The 23,593-nt window shown below is 37.8% G+C and overlaps 1 protein-coding gene across 4 annotated transcripts in view; it reads left to right on the top strand.

Annotated features, from left to right (window-relative positions):
* The window catches only part of CRAMP1 (cramped chromatin regulator 1), a 51,331-nt gene that overhangs the window by 5,192 nt on the left and 22,546 nt on the right, over window positions 1-23,593 (top strand). For 3 of the 4 annotated variants that reach the window (XM_075767236.1, XM_075767233.1, XM_075767235.1), the window contains exons 3-9: window positions 7,323-7,516; window positions 9,147-9,300; window positions 11,470-11,553; window positions 14,029-14,077; window positions 21,324-21,409; window positions 22,156-22,279; window positions 23,389-23,470. In XM_075767236.1, the coding sequence (XP_075623351.1) occupies window positions 7,323-7,516; window positions 9,147-9,300; window positions 11,470-11,553; window positions 14,029-14,077; window positions 21,324-21,409; window positions 22,156-22,279; window positions 23,389-23,470 (773 nt within the window). The remainder of the gene's footprint in view (window positions 1-7,322; window positions 7,517-9,146; window positions 9,301-11,469; window positions 11,554-14,028; window positions 14,078-21,323; window positions 21,410-22,155; window positions 22,280-23,388; window positions 23,471-23,593) is intronic. The other variant, XM_075767234.1, reaches the window with a different exon arrangement.

The raw sequence follows: 23,593 nt of genomic DNA, 5'->3' as shown, positions 1-23,593 counted from the left end.
CTGTGATCAGAATTTATAGGGCTTTAAGTTCCAAGTGAAGTGTCTGACAGAGCTAGCTTCCAATAGAGAACTAATGGAAGGGTGAAGATTACTAACAAAGATTGTACTTAAATCCTTCCACTTGCTGTCCCACCCACTTTCTCCTCCCCCGTAAGTATAAAAATGATGAAGAGCTTGAATGCATGTGCTTTGGATCAGCTCTGAAAACTGGAAGCTTTTCCATTTTACATGTCAGTCAAAGTGATAGCTGCAAAGGTAATTTTAACATTGGCCGGCAGGAGTGTCTAGACCGCACTTACACTTGGTCCAGTGAAACCAGAAACTTGGTTTTTGTTGTGGTCTTTCAATAATGCTGTGTAACCCTTAAAATTTTATTAAAGTAGTCCTGCAGTCCTACAGAATCTCTGTTGTAAGGTGAAAACTCTTTCAATGGCTATTATTAAGGAGTGTAATCAATAAAGTTAATTTCTTTCAAATTGTGGTTACTCGGCAGGCATTGACTTGTCCTATCATGTCTTTTAAAAGAGTTTTGAAAACAGGTTTTTTTTTTTTGGCTGTTGCAGATCCCTTTCTACTTTTAACATTTGTACTTTTAGGGTACTTCATTGTAGCAGACAAATTATTGATAAACTAAACTTTACTGTAAACAGAAGGAAGAGTTTGCCCACTCAGTAGCTGCTGACTTTTCAACTTTACCTTGCTATGTTTCAGGGAAGATTGTTAATAACAATTCTCAAATTCTGCCTAGTAGAACGTATAAACCTATTGCTAATTTTCAGATTACCCTGGTGTAATCCTTAATTGTATTGTTGGATTCTGTCTCTCGTCTGTTGTGTACTGAGTTGTACTCTTGAGTTTAGGGCAAAAATGGCATAGAAAGAAGCATAGTAAAATAAAATTTGGAAACTATTTCACTTCAAAAAGCCAATCCGTATTGAATGGCTGAAAGGTTTATCAAATTTCCTACACAAATATCTAAATATTTGGTTTTTTTTTTTTTTTTTAGAATTATTACCATCTTACTTTCAAGTATTGGTCATAATTTTATTGTATTTTCCAGTTTTGTAGTCTAAACGTCAGTGCACACCTTTTGAAGTATGAATGCTTGGAAGTACTTTTTAAAGTAACCTGCATGAAATCAGAGGAGGAACTTGAAGGAATAGTGGGGGGTCGAAGCAGTTTATTGTGAGAGTTCAAAAGCAAGGAGGCTCATTGAGGGAGAGGAAGCAGATCAATATAAGGTTGCTGAAAAAGAGAGATTTCCAAGAGTTTACTTCTCGAATGCAAATATGCCACATGGTTGCTGAGCAGAGGTTTTAAGGTGTGTTTTGTGGGTTGGTTGGTTTTTTTTTTTCCATGCAGCAAGAGTGGTTAGAATATGTGTGTGTGTGTTGTGACCACGTTGGTAAAAGCAAATGCGGAATACGCTGCCATCATGTGCTGTAGATTTAGTTTGAACTAGAGCAGAGTGTTCCCATTTCCGTGGTTTTATCCATTTTCTGAATGAAGAATGAAGTCAGGAGGAAATATTAGCAGAGTTTAATGGTGATGACCTGAAGCTTGAAGAAGTCTTTTGTGCTGTTGCTCTAGATTTATTTGTAAAATGTGTAGAACGGCCCAAACAAGTGTTTGGATTTGTTTTGCAGTAATAAGCAGTTCTTTCTTGAAAAAAGAATTATTTGGCTGGAAGCATTAATTGAATTAAAATGTTCTATCTTTTGACATCATATAAAATTTGCTAGAAAGCAGACCAGTTTGTTTCAGCCCACCGAAGTTGCATGTTCCATAGCATGTGAATTAACTACTTTCTTTTCCTGTGGAGTGGATGCATATACCAAGGTACCTGATGTATGTACTTACAATACGATTTTATTGTATCTTCCCAAATTTGCATGCTGCAGAATGTATTGTAACCTTCATTTGAAATGTCATTCCTCCAGCATTATTTCTCTAGAGCATGAATGACTTTAAAAACTGCTCGCACAGTCCCCTGTTCGAATATTCTCCTTAATTCTGTTCACCTAGTTTACACTTGGTACTTCTCTTTCCATCCTACCCTGACATGCTTTCATTCATTCCATTTACCCCGGTTCTCCCTCCCTTCCTTTGAAAGTGGCTCAGGACCAGAACTCCACAGTATCTCATCCTGCACCACAAGAGGAGGATATTTTTCATGTGCCCTGTGCAGTACATACTGAACTTTGAAAGGTGTCTGCCTGCAAGGCTGCACAGCCACGTGGTTTAGTTGGAACTTCATACTAGGCTTTCTGGGTGTTTTCTAATGGAAGACCAAGAGAATAATGATTTACTGGAGATGGGGAGTAACCAAATTTATAATGAACCATGTTTATTTTTTACAGCTATGCTTAGTTAGCTCAGATAGTGCTGCATTTGATAAAATATATATTAATTATATACTGACGGTAGAAAAGCAGGCCTTCAGTATGGTTTAATTTGTAGCTCCTGTTGATAATTGACACTATATATGTTTAAACACATTCAACTACATCTTGGTTGATGCAAATCTTAATAATAGGAAGCAGAAGAAGCTAGGCTAGTCTGTATCCTTGTAGGACAGTTACCTGTTGTGTTTAAAACTTTGGATGTTAATTCCTAACATATATCATGGTTGTATCATGCATATATAACCATGCAATATGGCATAAGCAGTCCTAGACTTATGTTTCTTAGGAGTCCATGCTATTTACTGTGGAGCCATACAAGATAGAAACTTGTTTTCCAGTTGTCATGTTAGTATTCAGAATGAAGCGTTGACTTGTTGGGAATGTGTTCGTCTCTCTCCTTCTCTTGTCTGTATTCTCTTCTCAGCTACAATTCTTAGAGATGAAGGCAAGTTGGATCCAGCCTGCAGCTTTATTGGGTTGTCCTTCCACAGAGCGAGTGACTTCACTTAAATTCCTAAAACGCACGCTTTCTGTGGGATCACCTGATTCATTTCTTCACTGAAGTATATGATGTAGTATCTGCCATTACAAAGATGTGTGGCTGGAAATGAGGCTTGTTTACCAAGTGATCAGAAAGAAAGCTTGGATGTTTATTTTTTCATTAAAATTGAGGAGTAAATGCTCATTGAGGAATGCTCTGGCATGAGAATAGCAGGATGCATTTGAAGCTTTCTGGAAAGCATAGATCGTAGCACCTTACCCAGTTCTGTTGGCAGCAGATGTTTCGATTGTACATTTCATAAGACTGCTGAGCACTAATGCAGGTTTGTGAGAATAAAATAGTCACTCAAAGATGTTTTCTGGTATGGCGTCCTTAATGGCAGTCTTTACCAAAACCAGTTTTGAAGGTGATCTTGTGTAGTTCAGCCTTGCTATTGGCTCCTGTAGAACCCAAAAGAGGAGAAAGAATGTTCTGAGGGAAACTTTCTGCCATGTTACAAGTTGGCATTCGCATTCTGCACCTTGAGGAGCGAGTTTAGCATTCTAACACTCTGCATTCGGCCTGCAGCATGCAAGAATCTGTGAAAGTACCATGTCCTTTATAAAGGTATTTCCTCGTAGATGGTCCACCTACAGTTGACTGATAACTCGTGGAGAAGTTGAGATTTTTGCAAGCTAAGCCTGTAGAACACCAGTAAGAGGCCCAGCCTGTGTGTTGAGATGCATGGGTATTGTGGGAATTAACTCTGAATTCCAGCTGCCATGGATGTGGAATATGTCATAGAAGATATGAATCAGCTGACATGTAAGAGCTGCCAATGGAAAATTGAAAAATAAACTCTGGAAGGAAGAACTTCTTGTGGCTGTAGCTGTGATAAGACACCGATACTATCAGTGACTCAATTATTTGATACGTGCAACGTTCTAGGGTTTGTCATTTTCATATCAGATTTTTTAAACTACAGTGTAAATCTCTTTTATATAAAATTTTTGCAAGTGATTGTGTTTTGCTTAGAACTACAAATATGACAGCATTCTTCTACAGAAGATGTAGTTTGGGATGGTGTTATGCTATCGACAGATAGATGAAGCTCTGATAATGAGGCATATAGATGGGTAGAGAACACCGGATAAAAGGAATTAATAAGTTTCTCTGAAATAGTGGTGTTCTGATCTGTGATTTTGTTGGACGTTGTAGTTCAAATACCAGGTACGGAAACCTGATGTCTTTGCAAACTCTGAGTTGAAAGCTGAGTGAAAATGCTGAGAGCTTAAACATCCCAGCTAGCTGCTCTGTACCTCACGTGCAGCTGCTGGTGCTCCACTGCATCCTGGAGTGAAGGGAAGGAATTGTAGCTGTAGTTGTGTGGAAGTCCAGTCCAGTAGTTGGGTAATGCAGGATAAGTAGACAGAGTGAGAATGACCATCTTGTCTTTGTAGCATCTGCAGTGATCTCCTTTAAGAAATGATTTTACTTAGAACAAGCACCTAACCAGATTGTTAAGAGTAAGCCCCCTCCCTCTCTCCAGCAATTCTGCAGCAGTAATGGTGTGGCTAGCCTCAATGGACCTGTTTGTTTTAATGCATTACTTGAGTATTAAATAATCTGTTGTTGGGAAATAATGATCGTCATGATCTATTGTTAGTGAAGGGATGAAAACTTGTTGGCTGTTTTTGTATGTTACAAGAATCTCATACAGTAAGATTGAAAGAATAAATGTATAGGGTTTAATTTAATGATGTATGAATACTTTTTCTTTTGCATTTTAGCCTTAAACTTTTTAATAATGAAAACTTCATATGTACCAAGTGTACTGTACAATCTTCAGAAAATCCTTTGTAGATCTGAACTTTAGGCAGCTACTTTAGGTTTTTACTTATTTGAGTATGTCTACAGTGATGTAAAGAAACCCAACCAACCAACTCCCAAACTCCTGCATTTGTGGTTCCTGTAAATGATTTCTCAGAAAGTTAGAGGTCTGTGATCAGAACAGTAACTCTGGAATAGAATCCTGTAGCTATCTTTTGATAAAGGATGTCTTTCGTATTGGGAGCTAGTAGCAACAGGAGATTGTAGATCGAGATTGAGGACTAATGTGTTTTGAATTCCCCTTTCTTGAATGAAGATTTTAAATATGAAGATCTGTATTTCTTTACCATGAAAATTGTGATAGTCTAATCTCATATTTGCAAAATAAAGAAGCAATTCTGTGTCTTAAAATTGTTGGTTTTCTTCTCAGCCACCTATTAAAGTGCTCAGGTTTTTCTAATGGTTTCTTTTTTCCCTTTTTTTTTTTTTTTTAAGGCTTTACCTTCGCAGTACCAGAATTAAATTGCTTACCTTTCAATTAATTTATCAGTGGCTGATGAATGCTTTAGGAAATAGAGAAGCTATTTATTTGAGAAGTTGTTTTTAAGTGCATTTTCTTCTAAATGTCCATTTCTTTTTCATGTTTTGCCTTAAATGCTTCCCTGTGGTGACAGTAATTTTCTTCGAAAGGATCAAATAGTCATTCCTAGAAATAAAATACTAATCTTAAAAATGGTCACAATATCATATTTTATATCAAGTAAATATTTGTTGTATGCAGGAAAAAATGTACTTTCACGCATCTTTCTCTCGTCATGATTTGGTTTCAGATGTTCTTTGTTACTTGAACAAACAGCTTTTTAAGGGTTTTTTTAGCAATATGGTTTTGTCATCCAAAGGAATTACTTTCAAATTCCAACTGAATAGTTACAGTTAACATTTACATACAAGTCTTTCAAATCTCTAAAGCATAATAAGCCCATAACAGTTGATTATTCTGATACCCTTTTTAAAATAATATTAGGAATATCAAACTGGATGTCCCAGTTCTTGAACAAGATATATAGGTATGTATGTATATATATAAAAACACTGACTTTGTCAGGTAAACAAACTGCTTCGTATAATTGAATTTTAAAAGATAACTTTTAAAGCCTAAATATGAAAGAGAGAACTGTGCTAATGTGTATAAAAGTTCGGGAAGCTAGTTCGAAGTGCTGTATTGTGTAAGCTGGATTTATAAGCAAAGAAACTAAGGCAAGCCAATTTATCATGAGATAAAAGACAAAACATGAAGGACAGTAACCATAAAAATGGAAACAGTAATAAGCTTTTTAAATAATGAACAATGTATGTTTCATGTTAAAAGGCTTCTGTTTTATTAAGTACTTGCCTGCATTGATAAGGGCAGTCAAATCTTAACTAATACTTTGTAGCAAAATTGAAAAGAATATATTTTGGAAATGTAAGTTACTGAGAATGGCTACATTTTTGTGGAAAAAATGAGTGCACTTTTTGGGAGGTCTCCCTGGTTTCTGGATTAAAATTCTGATAATCTGTTACAGTGTCAAACCAAGAATGATGTTTGGTTTGATTTCTGTTGTGAATAAATCACAGGTTTAAGGTTAGTTGATAATGTTTTTGCTGATTAAAATGTCTTTGAAAGGCTAATAGTTTCAGAGGCGATTTAAGGGGGGAAAAAAAAAAGGCTTTTTCTTCTGAATTAAGGTGAGGGAATGGAATGTAGTTCTCACCTTCCTGCAGTTTCTCCATCCCGTTTTCTTCCCTGTCCCCTACTTGCATAAACAGCAAATTCTCTTGGTTCCATCAGGCCTTATCCTCATATAAGTATTTGTATTATTATCATCTTTGTATGTATTATCATCCTTGTATTTTTTTTTTTCTGATCCGTGTTCTTTGGGGTGCCAATAACTGACAGAGGTACAATCAAGATTATACTTCTGTGCATTTTTCCAAAAGCCACAGCAGGATTTGGGGAAGGAGAAGGAGTTGGGACTTGCCATCTTTGGGGTACCTTGAATTATCCTAGATGGGCTAAGTGTCAGAGGTGATGCTCTTTATACAGAGGATCAGATTCTTGAGAATGCTGATCCATTGTCATGTAATGAAATAAAGTAGACATCTACCACACGTATTTCAGAGGAAGTAGGATCAAGACCAAAGACAAGGATATGAAATTACATATATTTTATCATGGTTTGCTTTATTGGTGACGTCAATGTTCAGCATTGCTCAGAAGTTCCCCTCAACACAAAGGGGCAACTGCAGAGCATACCAGGGTATAAGTGTCAGAGACTGTGTTGTCTTTTAGAGGTTGCTTTGGTATATTCCTGCTTATCTGTCTTATCTCTGGAAATAAAAAATTAAGCCATTGAAACCTTCCCCTTGTTTTTTTTACTCTTTCAGATTTTTGTTTCTTTAAAAAAACCCTTGTTATTTGCCTATGGTATTTCAGGTGAAATATCTTGGAAAAAACCTGATATATATGGGAGTGGTGAAGGAGGAGGAAATTCTGAGTTCCTTATCTCTATCCGTGAATCCTCCTGTTGGTTTAATACTCACTCTGGTCAAATTTTTTTTTGCAGCAGCAGATAATGGAGGGACTGCATCTGGTGGCACATCTGGAATTCCTCCCAGCAATCCTGCTGGGAATTCCAAGTCAGCAGCAAGGAACCTGGGCTCCTCGGCTGGAGAGAAGGAGGAAGGAAAGAAGGTCAGACGTCAGTGGGAATCGTGGAGCACAGAGGACAAAAATACTTTCTTCGAGGGACTGTATGAGGTACTGTAGAGGAAAATAATAAGCTTAGATGGCTTCATGTAGTATCTGGATATTCCTAAAGGACGTTGATTTGATTGAGATTTTCAGGAGCAAAATGCATACGTACGCATACTCGTGTCTATGCGGTTGGCTGTAAAATAGCTGTCAATCAAAGCCACATTTCAAAAGTGTCAAGCTTTTTTTGTTTGTTTTGAAATACACAGGAAGTATTTGTGAGCTTTATTTAGTTCTCATTTGAAACAGAACAGTAATTGAAAAATAATTTAAATTATTACAAATGTTCATGAATAATGTCCCCATCTCAGCTTTCCAAAGCAACACACTTATGCTGTAATATTAGCAAACAAGAAAATATGTTATATTCTAATAAGAATTGTAGGCACTGTGTTCAGTCTTTGACCACAAGAATGTTTGAGACAGTTCAGTACTATGCCTGAGAGACAAAGAAGTATTAGATCATCTTATCTTTTATCTCATATGATACATGCGATTTATTCCTGGTTGTGCTGTTCCTATGATTATTTTAACAGCGCTTCTGTTACAAAAATACATACTAAAGGTGAAAACAAAAGAAGTGGTGGTGGGTTTTCTTTGCATGTGTGCATTTTTTTAAAAGTGTTTTTTAGTTGTAGGCATGATTCACATCTATATATTTTGTACCAAAAAATGAACACTTAAACACTCACTTGCAGTAATATTCCTGGGAATCGTATAATTTTTAAGTTCCTTCATCACTCAAAGAAAACGAGTTTTTTTTGAATGCTGAGGAAAAAGTTCCACTATTTGCTCTAAGATGGATTTGGGACTCTGATTCCACACTTCCATTCATTTTGTATCACTACTTTTCAAAAGAGGTTTTCACGCTTTGTATTTTAATCAGATCCACCCTTTTTGGAATATTAAGAAATTTTGTGATAGCAGGAGTTTAATAATTATATAAAATTAAATTTTCCTCTTTTGAACTCCCAGGATTTTATAGGAATTTGCTAGTTTTAAAGGGACGTCTAAGTGTTTCATTTTTATTTTTATCCTGACAATAAACTTCTGAATGACCTACAGTGTAAAAATGTGTTTTCTGTAAGGAATTTTTTATTTAAAAAATATATATAATATTTTCCTTCATTATTTGAAACTCAAATTTTATACTTCTCCTAACTGGAACGTGAAATATTTTGTAAATAAAGGTGAAGCTGTTAAATATAATAGGCTTTTCATTCACCTTCATCAGAAATGGAGGTAGAAGAGAGAGGAGGAAAATGCAGAGGAAAGTAAAGAAAGCTATGTGAGAAAGTTGGTGTTTTCAATTCTGCTATTCAGTACGTTTATGAGTGAAGTGGTGGTTTGTTTTTTTTTTTTTTAAAGTTTGCTAGCAACTTACAGTTTTTATTTTGAAACAGTTCAAGAAATTGGAAGGTAATTTTTTTTAGCATCTATAATACATTTTATGTAAAATAAAGGAAACCAGTGTCATTCTTTTGCTGTTGAGTTGTGATACTCAAGAATTTTGTTTATGACAATTGAAATCTAATTTCCCACACGGAACGCCAAAGTCCATCATGTTGTTTGAGTTGTCTTATGACAAGATACAGGTTTGGTTTGAATATTTGGATTTGTTTTATTTATTCTTCAGCATGGGAAGGACTTTGAAGCTATCCAGAACAACATTGCCCTGAAATACAAGAAGAAAGGCAAACCAGCAAGCATGGTGAAGAATAAGGAACAGGTTCGCCATTTCTACTACCGCACCTGGCACAAGATCTCAAAGTACATTGACTTTGATAATGGTTAGTATGCAATGAAATGGGCTTAGTGTAAAGCTCAGTCTCGCGAGGGTTGGAGTCCTGCCTTTAGTGCCATCATGGAGGGTAGGAATGGTGTGGATGAGAAAATAAATACCGAATAGGATGTCTGTGAACATGTCTTATTTTTATTAGCATGGCCATACTGAGGTTCATGGTTTTTGAAAAATACTTCTCAAAACCTGTTATTTGTATCACTGCTTTTGTATCAATTTACCACACCATAATAAATGCTGATCCTACTATTAATACTTGGAAAAGTCAGGTTCAAGGAGATGGTTTTCTCTTCTCAGAAACACACCTTTGAGGACAGCTACCTAAATGTTAGTCAGGTATGACTTCATTGAGCAAATTGACTCCAGCACTACTTTGCATTTCTTGGGGAAAGGTAGAAATAAACAAATAGTCTGATACAAGTGTAAATGGTGAAATATTTGCTCGCACTTTAAATAAGCCTGAAATTGTATCATTGTTTCAGTAACTTAGGATTCCCAGTGCCATATTCCCCTCTTCCCATTCTTTTCCCTCCTTCCTCAGCTTGTTGAATGAAAAGGAAATTGGGAAGTCATAGGAACTGCTAGTGGTGTTTTGTAACAATAATAGTAATACATGATCATTGATAATTGATTTTTGTCAAATGCATACTATTCAGTAACAGGCAGTGAGAATTCAAGTCAATTTGCAGGTAGCCTCATTTGAATACCGGGTTAAAGAAATCCATTTCACTCCAAACAGATTTTTCTAAGACCCAGTTCTTTTGACTTCTTTAAGGTATGAAGAATGCATGTTCTCCCATTAGCTTCTTGATTAAGTAAAGGTCTCCAGGGCTTTCCTTCTGATGCTATATTCTAAGTTGCATAAATCATGGCAGTCTCATGGTGGTTGAATGTTCTGGTCTTTAAACAACTCTCTTTAACATCAGCGTAAGTTTGGATAGTAAATTCATCTATATGATTTGTGGCCAGAGCCTCTCAAGTTAAAATAACTCATTAATGAGAAATGGATATGACTAGAAAAAGCTGAAGGAATGCAAAGGTAGTGTACAATATAATCTCTTTATGAAATTTTGTCTGTTCCTGAGATTTGGTTATCTAAAGGAGGACTTACACATTTAAAACATTTGTCTTAAGGTGTATTTTTAAGTTCCTTTTTCAAAACAGTTCAGCATTTTAAGATGAAAGCCATTAGTATTTTATTTAAAAATAAATGTTACAGCAAGCACAACATGGAAGAACTTAAAAAAAAATGTCATGGAGGAACTTAATCTGTTTTCTGGCTAACAAAGTTTTGTATCTATACCTATAAGGTCTGAAATCTCATTGGCTGAAGGAATTTAAGAATTAGTGCAGTAGTGTGATTAGCTTTAGTATTGGTAGAAATAGGTGTGCCTGGATTTTGGGATTACAGGAGTCTGCAAGTTAAAGAGCTGAATTCTTGGTGAGTAGGCAAGAATAAATACTTTCGTCTGATTTGTAAACCACAAGACTGTCTTTCCTTGCTGTCATAGATACTTAGGTCTATTAGCAATAATAATGTCCACGTCATGTATGTTGATGAGAAAGAAGAAAAAAGAAAAAAACCACCCAACCCCAAACTTGTAAAGTTGAATAAAATGTGTGCAATTCTTCATATGAAAATTTACAATCTAGAGTTTGCACTAAATCTGAAAGGTGCATCTGTGTGCGCAAAAGACATGCTCTATCTTCTGGAAAATTTAGACCTACTTATTAATATTCATTTAAGAAAGTTCTATATTCGTTTTCTTGGAGGTATCTGGATACTTCCTTTAGAAATTGTAAACAATTAAGTGATACTGGAGTTAGCTTTATTATGAATTAGCTTTATTTGCATAGTGAACTGTTGCATACTTGTTTAAATTCTGTGGAGGCTGCTTTGTTTTTTTCTGTAATCTAAAAAAATGTTGCATTTCGTAGATATTTAATTCACCGAAAGAAAATTGGTGAACCCGTCTTATTATAGCGTTTCTTGAAACAGAAGTTAGTCTTACCTTCAATGAGGTGTTTGTCTCATCGTGGAAAATACAAATCATCTCATTTTCAGTGGTGAAATGAGTGTCTGCAATGTAGCTGTGTATGAGTATCTGTAATGAGTATCTGCAATCTACTTCTCACTTAGACGTTTTCTACTTTTCAGTGTTTTCTCAAGGGCTGAAAAAATCCTCCCTGGAGCTTTATGGCCTAATCTGCTATGGGGAATTAAGGAAAAAGATTGGGGGATGTGAGTATGAGCGACTTAAAATTATTTTTATAAGATAGAAACAGAAGTGTCTACCCTTGAAGTCAACAAGGTCTAGTACAGTTTCACTTTTGAGTTTTTCAGAATTTCTGTTCATTGTATTCCATTGCAGTAATCCATGGTATCACATTACATTTCATTAGATTTGTTTTTTATTTTTCAAGACATGCTTAGTCTGTTGCATTAGTTCCCTTTTTCTTTGACGGATTTCTTTAGCTTTTGCTATCTGCGGAATGCAGTGCATGTAATGCCCACAGATAACAGGTAAATGTATATGCAGCTTAGATTATCTATCCATTTTATTATTCTTGAAAACTAAGCAATTAAATGTATAAATGATACAATTTGCACCCACAATTATTTACGCCTGTGCGTCAATATCTGGGATGGTGCCTTTGCATAGAATCCCAGACTGGTTTGGGTTGGAAGGGACCTCACAGCCCATCCAGTCCCACCCCTGCCATGGGCAGGGACACCCTCCACTAGCCCAGGTTGCCCAAAGCCCCATCCAACCTGGCCTTGAACACTGCCAGGGAGCCAGGGGCAGCCACAGCTTCTCTGGGCAACCTGTGCCAGGGCCTCGGCACCCTCACAGGGAAGGATTTCTGCCTCACATCTCATCTCCATCTCCCCTCCTCCAGCTTCAGGCCATTCCCCTTGGCCTGTCACTCCCTGCCCTTGTCACCAGTCCCTCTCCAGCTTTCCTGGAGCCCCTGCAGGGACTGGAAGGGGCTCTGAGGTCTCCCTGGAGCCTTCTCTTCTCCAGGCTGAACAAGCCCAACTCTCTCAGCCTGTCTCCATAGCAGAGGTGCTCCAGCCCTTGGATCATCTCCGTGGCCTCCTCTGGCCTCGCTCCAACAGCTCCATGTCCTTCTTGTGCTGGGGACCCCCGAGCTGGATGCAGCACTGCAGGGGGGTCTCACCAGAGCGGAGCAGAGGGGCAGAATCCCCTCCTTTGACCTGCTGGTCATGCCGCTCGGGATGCAGCCCAGGACATGGTTTGCATGGTCTTTATGGCTTCTGGGCTAGAGATCTCTCTAATGTGACTAGCTTGGAGAATGGGCAGAGGAACATGCTCTGTACATGCCAGTCCATGCACGTATACTTTCTTATCTGTGGGTTTTTTATTTGCCCTCAAGCTTTTTGTAGAGCCAGTGTTATAGTGCATCTTCGGCATGTTTTGTTTAATTTGTGAGACATTGAAAATCATGAAAATACTTTCACTTCTTTCTAATGTCATACTAGCTGCAAAGTGAAAAAAGACAAGGAGGCTTTAATGACCACTCAGTTCCTAATAGAATAATGGTATTTTGGCAGATATGTTTTTTTGCTGTATTATTTCCTCACTTGGGATTTTTATTCTGATGCGTCATGGTCGAGACTGTTGTGACTGGTCATACTGACTGTATTCTGTTTGTTCAAAGATCTCCAGTGTGTTAATTCATCTTGGAGAAGCAATTTTGAACTGTTTCATGACAAAGAAGGTGTAGAGGCATGACAGATTGCATTGTCAGTAGAAATAACTATTAGTGTTTCTTCCCTATATCCACATCTTGTCTTAAAAGCATCAACAGACCCTCCTTGCTATGACTGGGAGTAAGGTTTCACACAATCACCATGGCAATGCATACATACTCTCTGCTTCTGTCTTTTTATAACTTTGGTACTTAGTTACGTATTTTACTCACTGTCACTTGGAAAATTCTAGTCTCCAAGACCAAATGGGCTTTAGCTGCAAGCCTCTACACCCAGTTTATGAGAGGTCTGATCTACAGCTAGTGAAAGTTGGTTTTCTCTCTTCCCCACCCTGCCCTTGTGGTGTTCATCCAGTCCCGTCTTCCCAGAAGTTGAGATGACTTATGTAGACCTACCAAGACAGGAAAGCATGTCAGGAATATTTTCAGCATTGCCAGAAGGAGGTTAATTGTTCAGTAAATAGATTTGGGCCTAACTATCATAGAGAGTATAAATCAAGTTACCATAATGTCCATTTAAAAATGTGATGTATAACGCATAGAAGAACAGTGTGGGCTACACGTGCATTTTAGTATTTTTATTTACTTTTTTTTATTGCATTCAGCATTGTGAGGGCTTGATGCTTTTTGGTTATGTTGTGCTGCCTTAGCAACAGACATTGAGCAAGAAGATGAGAAAGCTTTTTTTTTTTAATGCCACAGTGTCAGATTAACTCCCAGCAACCCAAGATGACTGTAGCACCTAAACTAGGGCCATTTAATGCATGGGTAAAATGTAATTTTCATGGTAAGAATCAAGTAAAGCTTGTACGTTATGAAAATAGAAACTTTTGAGCAAGGATATGTTCTAGCATGTTTATGCATCTTAATCCTATGTGAGAATAAAATGTAATACCTGTGAAAAACAAACAGGACACAAAAAAAGGTCATGACTGTATCACTCTAAATTCTAATTCACTGTGTTGTCCTGTTTCTTGTAAAGGTATGGATGACAAGAATGCGGCTAAACTCAATGAGCTCATTCAGGCCGGGTAAGTAAGAACTTATTACTGAAACTCTTAAAACTGGGTTGTTCAGCAGCTTGATTGTTGAGTTGGGCGTCCAGAGTATAGGGGGTATTTTGTAGTTTTTCAGAGTTGTTGTTTTTTCCCCTTTTCCATGAAACCATTAATGTTAGTAGTAAGAAACGATGAGTGAAGTTTAAGAATGTAATGAAATGAGAATTCTTTCGAGCAGTTATGGCATTATAACTGTGTTGATTCCCTATAGGGAATATAGTTCATCTCCAGACAGTTCTACCAACAGGGCTCACGAGTCCTGACTTTCAGACCTGAAATGACACTTCCAGTACACCTCAGTCCTCCAGCCGCTTCTGCACCTCCCTGACTTTAAGAACGAGTATTCTCTTTCACTTCATGAAAGAGTTACGGGATTTGGGGGTTCTGTCTTGGCAATGAACTTTTAGAATACAGAAGGGCTTAGAAGTTGCTGTATTACTAGAAATGGGGGAATACCTGATATATTTGTAAGTAAAATTTTCTGAAGTAATTCTGCTTTTAGAATTTGTGTATTCTATAGTGAAATCTCTTTCCAAGGATATCAAGGAGTGTGTTTATGAAACTTTGTTTCTAATTGTAGCAGGTATTGGTTTGTCCTAATCCTGTCTTTAAAAGTGATTTCAAAATAGTAGTATTTTCTGTCTGTTACAGATCCCTTTTTACTTTTGGCATTTGTGCTTTTAGGGTGTGTCATTGTAGCAGACAAATTATTGATAAAGTAAACTTTACTGTGAACAGAAGGAGGAGTTTGCTCACTCAGCAGCTGCTGACTTTTTGACTTTATCTTACATAAAATGAGTATTTGTTGTTGCACCTTTCTATTGTTCACAAACTGAGTTTCCAAATGAGTTTCTTACAGCTTATTAACCTTCATCTCCTGGGAGATGCACTTTGCACAGTGTGCTGTTGTGTTGTAGGTCTTGAATGTGATTATTTATGAAATCACTTGTTCATTCTTTTAACTGCGAAGTTTGAAATAGAAGAGAAATTGCCATTTGGTTTGCGTTTTGTACAGTTAAGAAAATCTTAGTAAGTTTTTCATATAACAAAATGATTCTTAAAGCAAGTTACTACTTTAAATTGAAGCTATTGGTTACAATGGGCCTGGGATGAGCCTTTTACCCCCCTAGTGTCCTGACTATCTCTAGAGTTCAGGCTATAGGCAGTCATTTTGGTCTCTGCGTTGGACTGGAGAGCCTTTCTAATACTGTGTCATCCAAATAGACTAAACCATAATAAATGAGACTGATGACTTTTAGCAAGCTGTAGCATCAGTCTAGCACTTTGCATGATTAGTTCTTCTAATTAATTGTTAATGAGGGCTAATGATTTTTATACAGTCTAAGTGTTTATTCCATAAAAGCCAGTCTTGTATCAAACCATTTTGAATCTTTGCATTTGAAAATATTAATGCTAATCTTCTAACCAAAAACTAGGGTGTACGTAATATTAACATTTTTGGGCGGTTCAGAAATAGTTGCTCTTGTGTAGGCTTTTTGTCTACTGGATGGAAGACACATCTTTGCTTCCCTTTTTCTCTTGCATCTCTTACCCCATTTGGCAGGTAAACCTTGTCAATTGAAGGGGAGCAGACTGTGCAGGGAAACAATGTTCACGTTTTTGTCTTCATTACCACCTGGATGTCTGCAGCGTCTGAATTAATCCCCTGCATGTGCAGGGCAGCCTCATATCTCACACAAGCAAACACATTCCATATGTCCCATTAGACGAAACTTTGCATCTTGCTCAGTGATGTTATGATTCTATGATTCCCCTCTCTATTTGTAAGCAGTTCTTTTTCTCAGTTCCGAACGTGTTTCTTTCAAGTGTGATACTCCTCCTTTGAGTTTGATGCGCTTTGTAAGGCTTGTCACTGTGTTGAAAGTCTTGAGTGAAAGCAAATCCAAAGTGATGAAAAATGGAATGTGGACATGTGTTATTTGATAATCTCCTGAAGTGGGTAAACATTAACCTCATTTAATTGGTGAGAAAGGTCAAGAGAGGCTAAGATTGTGGCAATTTATTTGCAGGATGACTCTAGACCCTGGAGTTATACATTCTAATCCAATATTTATTTTCCTTATGTTACACATCATCTTTTCTGTAATAATTACGTGGTGTATGGAAAAACAAATGACCCTGTGAGGTGCTCATAAGAAAACCATATTTAAAATCTTCCTAGTTGAGCTTATAACCCAGGTCACAGATAATAAATAGTGCCTGAAAACGTAATCAACTGACTGTTTCAAGTAATGGCAAAATCTTTGTGTGAAATGTCCCTGTTCGGTCGTTGAAGTTAAGGCCATTCATTGCTATACATCTCTGTACTGAAATTCTTCAGATAGCCCTTAGCCTTTGATACAGTTGGAGTTGGGCAAATCGGGGATCTTTTTGGAAAGTAGATCAAAGTTTAGTTACTTACAAACGCAAGGGGAAGATAAGAATTGTTCTGTGAGCTTTTATAACTGGTCTGAGTAATTTAGCATACTCATGTCAACACTGGCCCACACAAGCTGCTTAAAGAAGTTTTCAGAATCACTAAGCAGGACAACTATGAAACAAAGCTCCCTTAGAAATTACAGGGAGCCTGAATCACTTTCTGCCCGGTCCTTTGTTGCTAGTTTTTTATTACAGCAACAGTGGTGTTGGGTTGTGTGGTTAGGATATACAACAAGAAAGAAAAATTTATGGCAGTATATCAGAACTGCTCAGAAACCTATTTAAATAAACTTAAACCAAAGGGGGTTTGGTTTGTTTCACTTTTAGGGGTGAAACATTTGTATTTACCTCAGGTTTTGCAACAATCTTTACATTTAATTAAAAAACCTATGTTTGAGGAAATAGAAATATTTTCTGGATATCTTTGTACATCTGTAGGATTTGTGGATGAGTTAAAAAAACCAAACCACAACCAACACATAATTAAATACCATAAATATGCAACTGTTAAAGAACAGTACTCCTCAGCGTCTGTTAGCATATGTGGTTTTGCCCCTAAACCTGAGAGGCTCTTAATATCAAGAATAAGAAAGTCTGTTAAAGACAAACTTTTAGCAGGTACTGATTGATCTGTCTGGTTGAGTTCCTGGGTGTGCTTTGTGTGGAGTGATCCTTCATTGCCTTCGATTTCCTTGTGAAAGCTGTTTGGCATGCTGAGGGGGAATTTGGAACTCCCTAAAAATCTTGATAATAAAATAGCAATTCATCCTTAAAAAAACCCCATATATGACAATAATCTTTTTAAGTAGGCAGAATATGCTCTTGATGTGAAGTTATACTAGTAGTTCTTAATGCATATTCAGTAGAATAACTTTTTTTAAGATTTACTGTTTTCTGCATTTGGAAACATCCAGGATCTAGGTAAGAGAAGAGAAGGAAATAAGTAAAACTTATTCAATAAAAGAAATAAGCTAAGAGTAGTTCTGTTGCAGGCTGTCTCCTTTTTACTGTGCTTTTCTTTGAAATTAATAGAACTATTCCAGCCATGGATTTCAATCAGGGAACTATAGTCTCTAAATATATCTAATTTTATATTAGTTTAAAGAATAACTTACTATCAGACTCTCCCTAGGTTGCTTGAAGCCCATCATACTTTATGAAAAAAGGAATTAGGGGAATTATTCCTGACTCTAAGCAGAACACACAAATCTAGAGAGCTGGGATGTTACTTCTCAGATGTATTTTAGGGAACAATGCAGATAAAAGTATTGATTGCTGTAGTTGTGGAAGAGTGCTGTAGTACCAGGGTGAAAACTTCCACGTGAAGTTTTTAATATTGTTTTGTCAAATTTCTGTGTGTTCTGTGTTCCTTCATGCACTAAACAGTGTACTTGCTAACTCCTAAACTGTGCTGTTCTCACTCAGTACTTGGGGAATACGGTAGTTCCTGCTCCTCTTTTAGGGCTTTCAGCAGTTTTGCATTTGTTTTCTTTGCTCCAATATGATTTTTTTCCTAGATTTTTTTAATATCTTTTCCATCGTATACTTATGTTTTTCACACTTCTTTTCTGGCTTTTATCCTATGTTTTGGTGGGTGGTTTTCCCCCCCCCCCTCTGCCTTTTAAGCACAGATACAAATGCAGCCAGGAGCTCATGATGCTGATGTGTTGTTCATTTGTGAGCTGCTCTGTGGTGGTAACAGATAGTGGGTATCTGCAACCCAAGGTGCATCTGAGCAGGTGGTAGACAAATTGATCAGGAACAGCTGCCAGGAAGCCTGACTCAATAATAAATGCGTTATGACCAACTGGTTAGGCTCTTCAAGAGAAATAGAAAATACAAAAAATGAACAGCACTGCTTTCCTTCTTCCTTCTTTTTCTTGATCAAATTAGCCGAGATGTTCTGTGTGGATCAAATAGCCTTTGGGGCATTCAGGCCCTTCTTTTAGTTGCCCTCAAGTCGTGAGATGGAACAATTTCTGTGAAGCTTGTCTGGTTTATATAGTCATATCAGTTAATCTAAGAAGAAATAATGTTTCCCCCCACAAGCCCCATCTCACTTACACCCTTACACTATCAAAGTTACGATAATAATAAAAATAATGCTATTTCTTATTGCATGCAGCTACTTTAAGGGCCCATTTGATAAAAAGGTGTTGCATTAGCTAAAATCAAGATGCAGGAAGAGAGTCTCAGCTCACAGAAGTAGTCGAAAGAATTTGCTGTCCTAAAGTAGTGTAAATTTGCAATTTAGCAACCTGTTTCAAGGTGCATTGAGTTAATGGATTTGTTTTCAGTGGCTTTAGTGGATTTTGTATGAGGCTACTATGAAACTGTGTTTTCCACTATAACAGGAGGGAACATCTAGGCATGTTTTCACTAAGCAAGGAAATAATTACAGTGGTTCTGATTGCTGTAATGGTGTAATTAACTCATTGCAAGAACAAGGAAGGCAATAATTTTGGCATTTTCATGCAGCAGCTTTGTTTTCTGTACAACTGTTCTATGACATTCCCAGAGCCTGCATTTTCTAGCAGTTGAGTGCATTCGTGCATCCTATCATCTCAGCATGAGCTTTATAAAATTACTTGCTGTGATGAATGGCGTTAGCAGTAATAGAGTAAAGATACCTTTGGTTGAATCACTGGAGATAAAGGCAGAAGGTATTTGTTGTGAATTGTGAGCATGTTACTTCAGCGTAAAATTATGTAACAGGAACAGTGATTTTTAGGAGCTACAATAAAAGTTGGAAGACTTTTAGTCCTCAGTTGTTTTTTCAGTTCCTGTTCTTGGAGGAAATAATAATAAGCACTGGACAAAGAAATGTAATATGTATCTAGAGTTTTAATTAATTGCAAATTCTCTAGGTTCTGCCAAATCCTTCAGGGTTTGTACCAGGCATTTTTATACTAGGCTGCTGCTTCTGACTGTTGGCTGAGACCAAAGTTTGGGCTTGTGAAGAAAAGTGGTGATTCTCCACCTAAAGATTCAGACCTAAGTGAGAAGTTGTCCAAACATTAATCAGCTGAATTTGAGAGCAGCAGAATTTGTAGTCAAGTTTCCTGTCTTTATACATTGCAGTCCCCATTAACTTGACATAAGTGAGTTTGGGCTGATTCATACTGATATTGTCCTGACTTGTATTGAGACTTGGTTTATTTACACATTAAAAAACAAACAAACAAACCCAAATAACCCCCAACCAAACCATGGTGCTAGCTGCATATGATTAAACTTATTTTCAGGAGATTTGTTTTCTAAAAAAATGCTGATTTTCTGATAAAATCATATCTACATCTTAATATAAGACGATATTGACCCTCATGCGTTAGGGCCAAGGTGTCCATTGCAAAGACCAGGAGGAAGTTTTACCTTTCACTGTTACCTCACGTCACTGGCTAGATATCCACGTGTGTTACTATGTCCTCCTCTAAGAGTCTTTCCATGGGCAGAGATTGATCGTTGCACTTGGTGGCACCCACTGTCTGCAAACAATTCGAGTTTCCAACAATTCGAGTTAGGGTTAAGTTGAAAGAGGAAAGGTAACAACAATGCTTCTGTTACACAGCTATAGCAGATGTGGAAATAGGAAGCACCATTTAAAACCAGGCAAGTAGCTCTTGGGTCTTCTTTTATTTTTTTCTTAAGTAGTACTATTGCTAGTTTCTCCTCAGCACTTGAGAGCCTTCTCTTTTCATTAGTTAAGCCATCACTACTTCTGTGTCAGAGCTTGTTAGGCATGAGGGCTAAAGTAACATGCTCCCTCTAGCTTCTGGTAGCTCAGTGCAGATTGAGGAAATCTACCCTTCCAGTCTGGGGATATTCTGAATCTGTAGAAGTTCACAGCTTAGTAACTGAAACTTTTAAGCTGCTCACCTCGTCAAGCCCATCATCTCGGGTCTGGCTTCACTTCTGCTGCACTCTTGCGAGTTTCCCTCTTACCAGTGTAGGAAAGGGCTCTTTCTGCCTGATGTTGTCTTCCTTACAGCATAGGAAAAAATAAAGTCCTGCTGTAGGAATGTTGTCTATAATTTCTTTCATTTTACTTGCAAGGACTTCGTTCAGTCCTGCTGCTTCTATGCTAGTTGATCCTTATTGCTTGAAGTAATAGGTAGTAACTACTGCCATCAGTAACTTTGGTCTCAATGCCTGCCTTTTAAGCCTCTAGAAAGAAAAGAGGGCTGATGGAGTGAAGAAATCACATAGTTCCACTGTGTGAAAACAAAAACGTCCTCTTGCTTTTAAGGATCTTTATAGCCGTTAATGTGGTATTGAAGCTAAAAGCTGGTGAAATCATACTGTAAAAGGTACATTGCTCAGATTCTTGCACAAGCTGTTAGACCTCATTTCTGCAACAGATGTGGTGTTGATACTCCAGAATGGAAGACTCTTCAAAAACTTACAGACTTTTTCTTCCCGTAATTAAGAGTTAGGAGTATAAAGAGGAAACTAAAGCAAAACCACTCGTCTTTTACAAAGACGCTGTCTCTGAGGGTACTCTTCAACTGAAGTAACATAATTCTGGTCCACTTTATAAAGTAGCAATCCCTCCTTAAGTAGGCAGTGTTTCATGAAAGTCTGGAAGAGGGGGGTCACAAGACTAGCATTTCTATAATGAAAGTAAGGTGATAGAAAAGATTGCTCTTGTGAATCTACACTGCAAACCCTTACATTTCTTTGTTCATTCCTACGGCCATGATTGCATTAGACAGTCCCTAACATGTATGTGTTCACAAACTTTTGTTAATGGTGCCTGTAAATTCTCTTCCAATGTATTCAGGGCTACGACTGTTCGTTACAAAGGCAGAAACCTTCGTATCAAAGCTCCAATGTGCAGGGCTTTGAAGAAACTCTGTGATCCAGATGGTAAGTAAGAGACGCTGGAACGTGAAAGGGTTGTAACAGATGGTTGGAAGAATATGAGAGAAAGTAGGCCTGGTTTGATGTGTACAACACTGGCAGGGGATTTTTGTGCTATTTCACATTTGTGTTGGGCACAGATATGTCCCTGTTGTCCTACTTATCCTGTTTGCTTGTATAATCCCAATAACTTTAGGACCCACCCAGCTCTCTAAGTCTTGGTGTATGTCACTAACTAAATTGAAAAGGAAATAGCTATACCAGACAGGATCACTACTGCTTTGCTAGTTGTACTTTCATTCTGTGAAGTTTAGTCCCTTGTGCCAGTGAATAAGCAGTAGTATGTTGTTTAGCATTGAACATTTTAGATGGTTTTTACCCTCTCAAGTTGAGCTATGTGTGACTTTTGTGGGTTTTTTCCCTTCCTCTTCCCCCCCCCCCCCCAAGTAGGATCAATGCAGTTTAAAGGTCTGAAATACTGTACTTCTCCAAAGTTTCCAGCCACCTGATTTTGACACTGCTTGCTCAACTGGAAGCTCCAGTACCACTGCAGTGTCCAAAGAAAAAAAATAAGCATATTGGAACAGGAGGTAATCTAGGGAAGCAGGCTCCACTGGTGAAGCTGAGCTGCCTAAGTTGTCTGCAGGTGATGCTGGTGTCTGATGCTTTTTTTTCATGTAACTGAGCATATAGTGTTCTGACGGAGTTGTCCTTGCTTTGACCCATGCCCTTTGTGCTTCATCTCCCTTCAGGCGTTAGTGATGAAGAGGACCAGAAGCCGGTACGTCTTCCTCTCAAGGTCCCCGTGGAGTTGCAGCCACGAAATAATCACGCATGGGCTCGAGTGCAGAGTCTTGCCCAGAATCCACGGCTTAGGTAATGAACTGATTGTGGTGCTCAGAATAGAATAGGGAAATAGTGAGCAGCATTCTAGCATCTTCCTCCCTCTCCAGGGTTCTCTTTGCCAGCTGGGCAGTTCATCTTTGATAATGCAGTTTGCCTACACGTACTTACTCCGAAGGCTTTGTCTAACCAGAGTGCACGATTGTTGTAAGCATGACATACCAGTCTTGAAAATTAGATTACCAGTGTTCTTTATATTTTTTTCATTTAAGTAATGATAGGAACTACTAGAGTACTAGTATAGATGACTCTACTTTGTGCCACTTAAACACAGTTGTCCGAGCAGAGTGCAGGTAAAATGCAGATATGCAGCGCTAATTCTACTAAAATATGTATTGAATGTACCATGAGACAGAGGTACAGGGGAGGGAAATAAAACAATGGTCAGAAGCACCTGCGCCAAGACTCTGAACATGACAATTGCAACATGGTGTTACTAGCAGAAAGGAAGTTATTTGTAGCTTAATCTCCCCCCTGCAAAATGTAGTTGGTGCTGTTGTTTCAGTGTCATCAATGGCTGTTCATCCTAGTACTTACATCTAGTCCAAAACTCAGGGCAGAAAACACGAGGCCTCTGTGATGTTGATTGCTCTTTCAAACAGAGTACTTCAGTATAACGATCAAAGATCACGCAGGGAGGAGAATGAAGATTTTTAGCATTGTGTTTATTTTGTAAAATGCTTTGAGACAAAAAGTAATTGTGCCCCTGTTTCTCTTTCTTTCTATGCTACTTGTGGTTGCTTTGTTTCTTGCCTTCACTTTTGCAATTTAGCTAAATCATGCCATCTTTTCCTATCATCTGGAGAAACTAGTATCTTGAATCATGGCAGTCAGATTTATTTGATAGGCTTTTAGATCTCAATTGTGAGTTGCCTAGATTTTAAAGTTCCGGGATAACATATGGTTTTATTTTTTCTTGGGGTTTTTTTTCCTAGAGCTTGGGAGTGGTAGGTGTGTCTCTGTGCTTGTATTACAGAATGCCAGTTTCTTCCCTTAATTCTCATTCTAGCCTTGAGGCTGTGATTTGAACTTCCAGTGGTTTTTTTTTCTCTATTCCCCTGCTTTGTTTATCTTGCATATAGGATGATTGTGGAGTTACATCGGAAGGTCTCCAGCCTCATTGAGTTCCTGAAGCAGAAGTGGGCTCTCCATGAAGTGCGTATTGTATCCTTTTTCTGCTTAGTCTGTTCTGTATGCTGTGTCCTGGGAGCAATTCCCTTCCTATTCTAAGTTCATTTTTGCATTGGAAATGTGATTCTACCTCATAAATTAACCAACCCATGCTTA

Source organism: Balearica regulorum, chromosome 15 (assembly GCF_011004875.1).
Source record: "Balearica regulorum gibbericeps isolate bBalReg1 chromosome 15, bBalReg1.pri, whole genome shotgun sequence".
Classification (NCBI taxonomy): domain Eukaryota; kingdom Metazoa; phylum Chordata; class Aves; order Gruiformes; family Gruidae; genus Balearica; species Balearica regulorum.
This window is presented reverse-complemented; position numbering and strand designations above follow the sequence as displayed.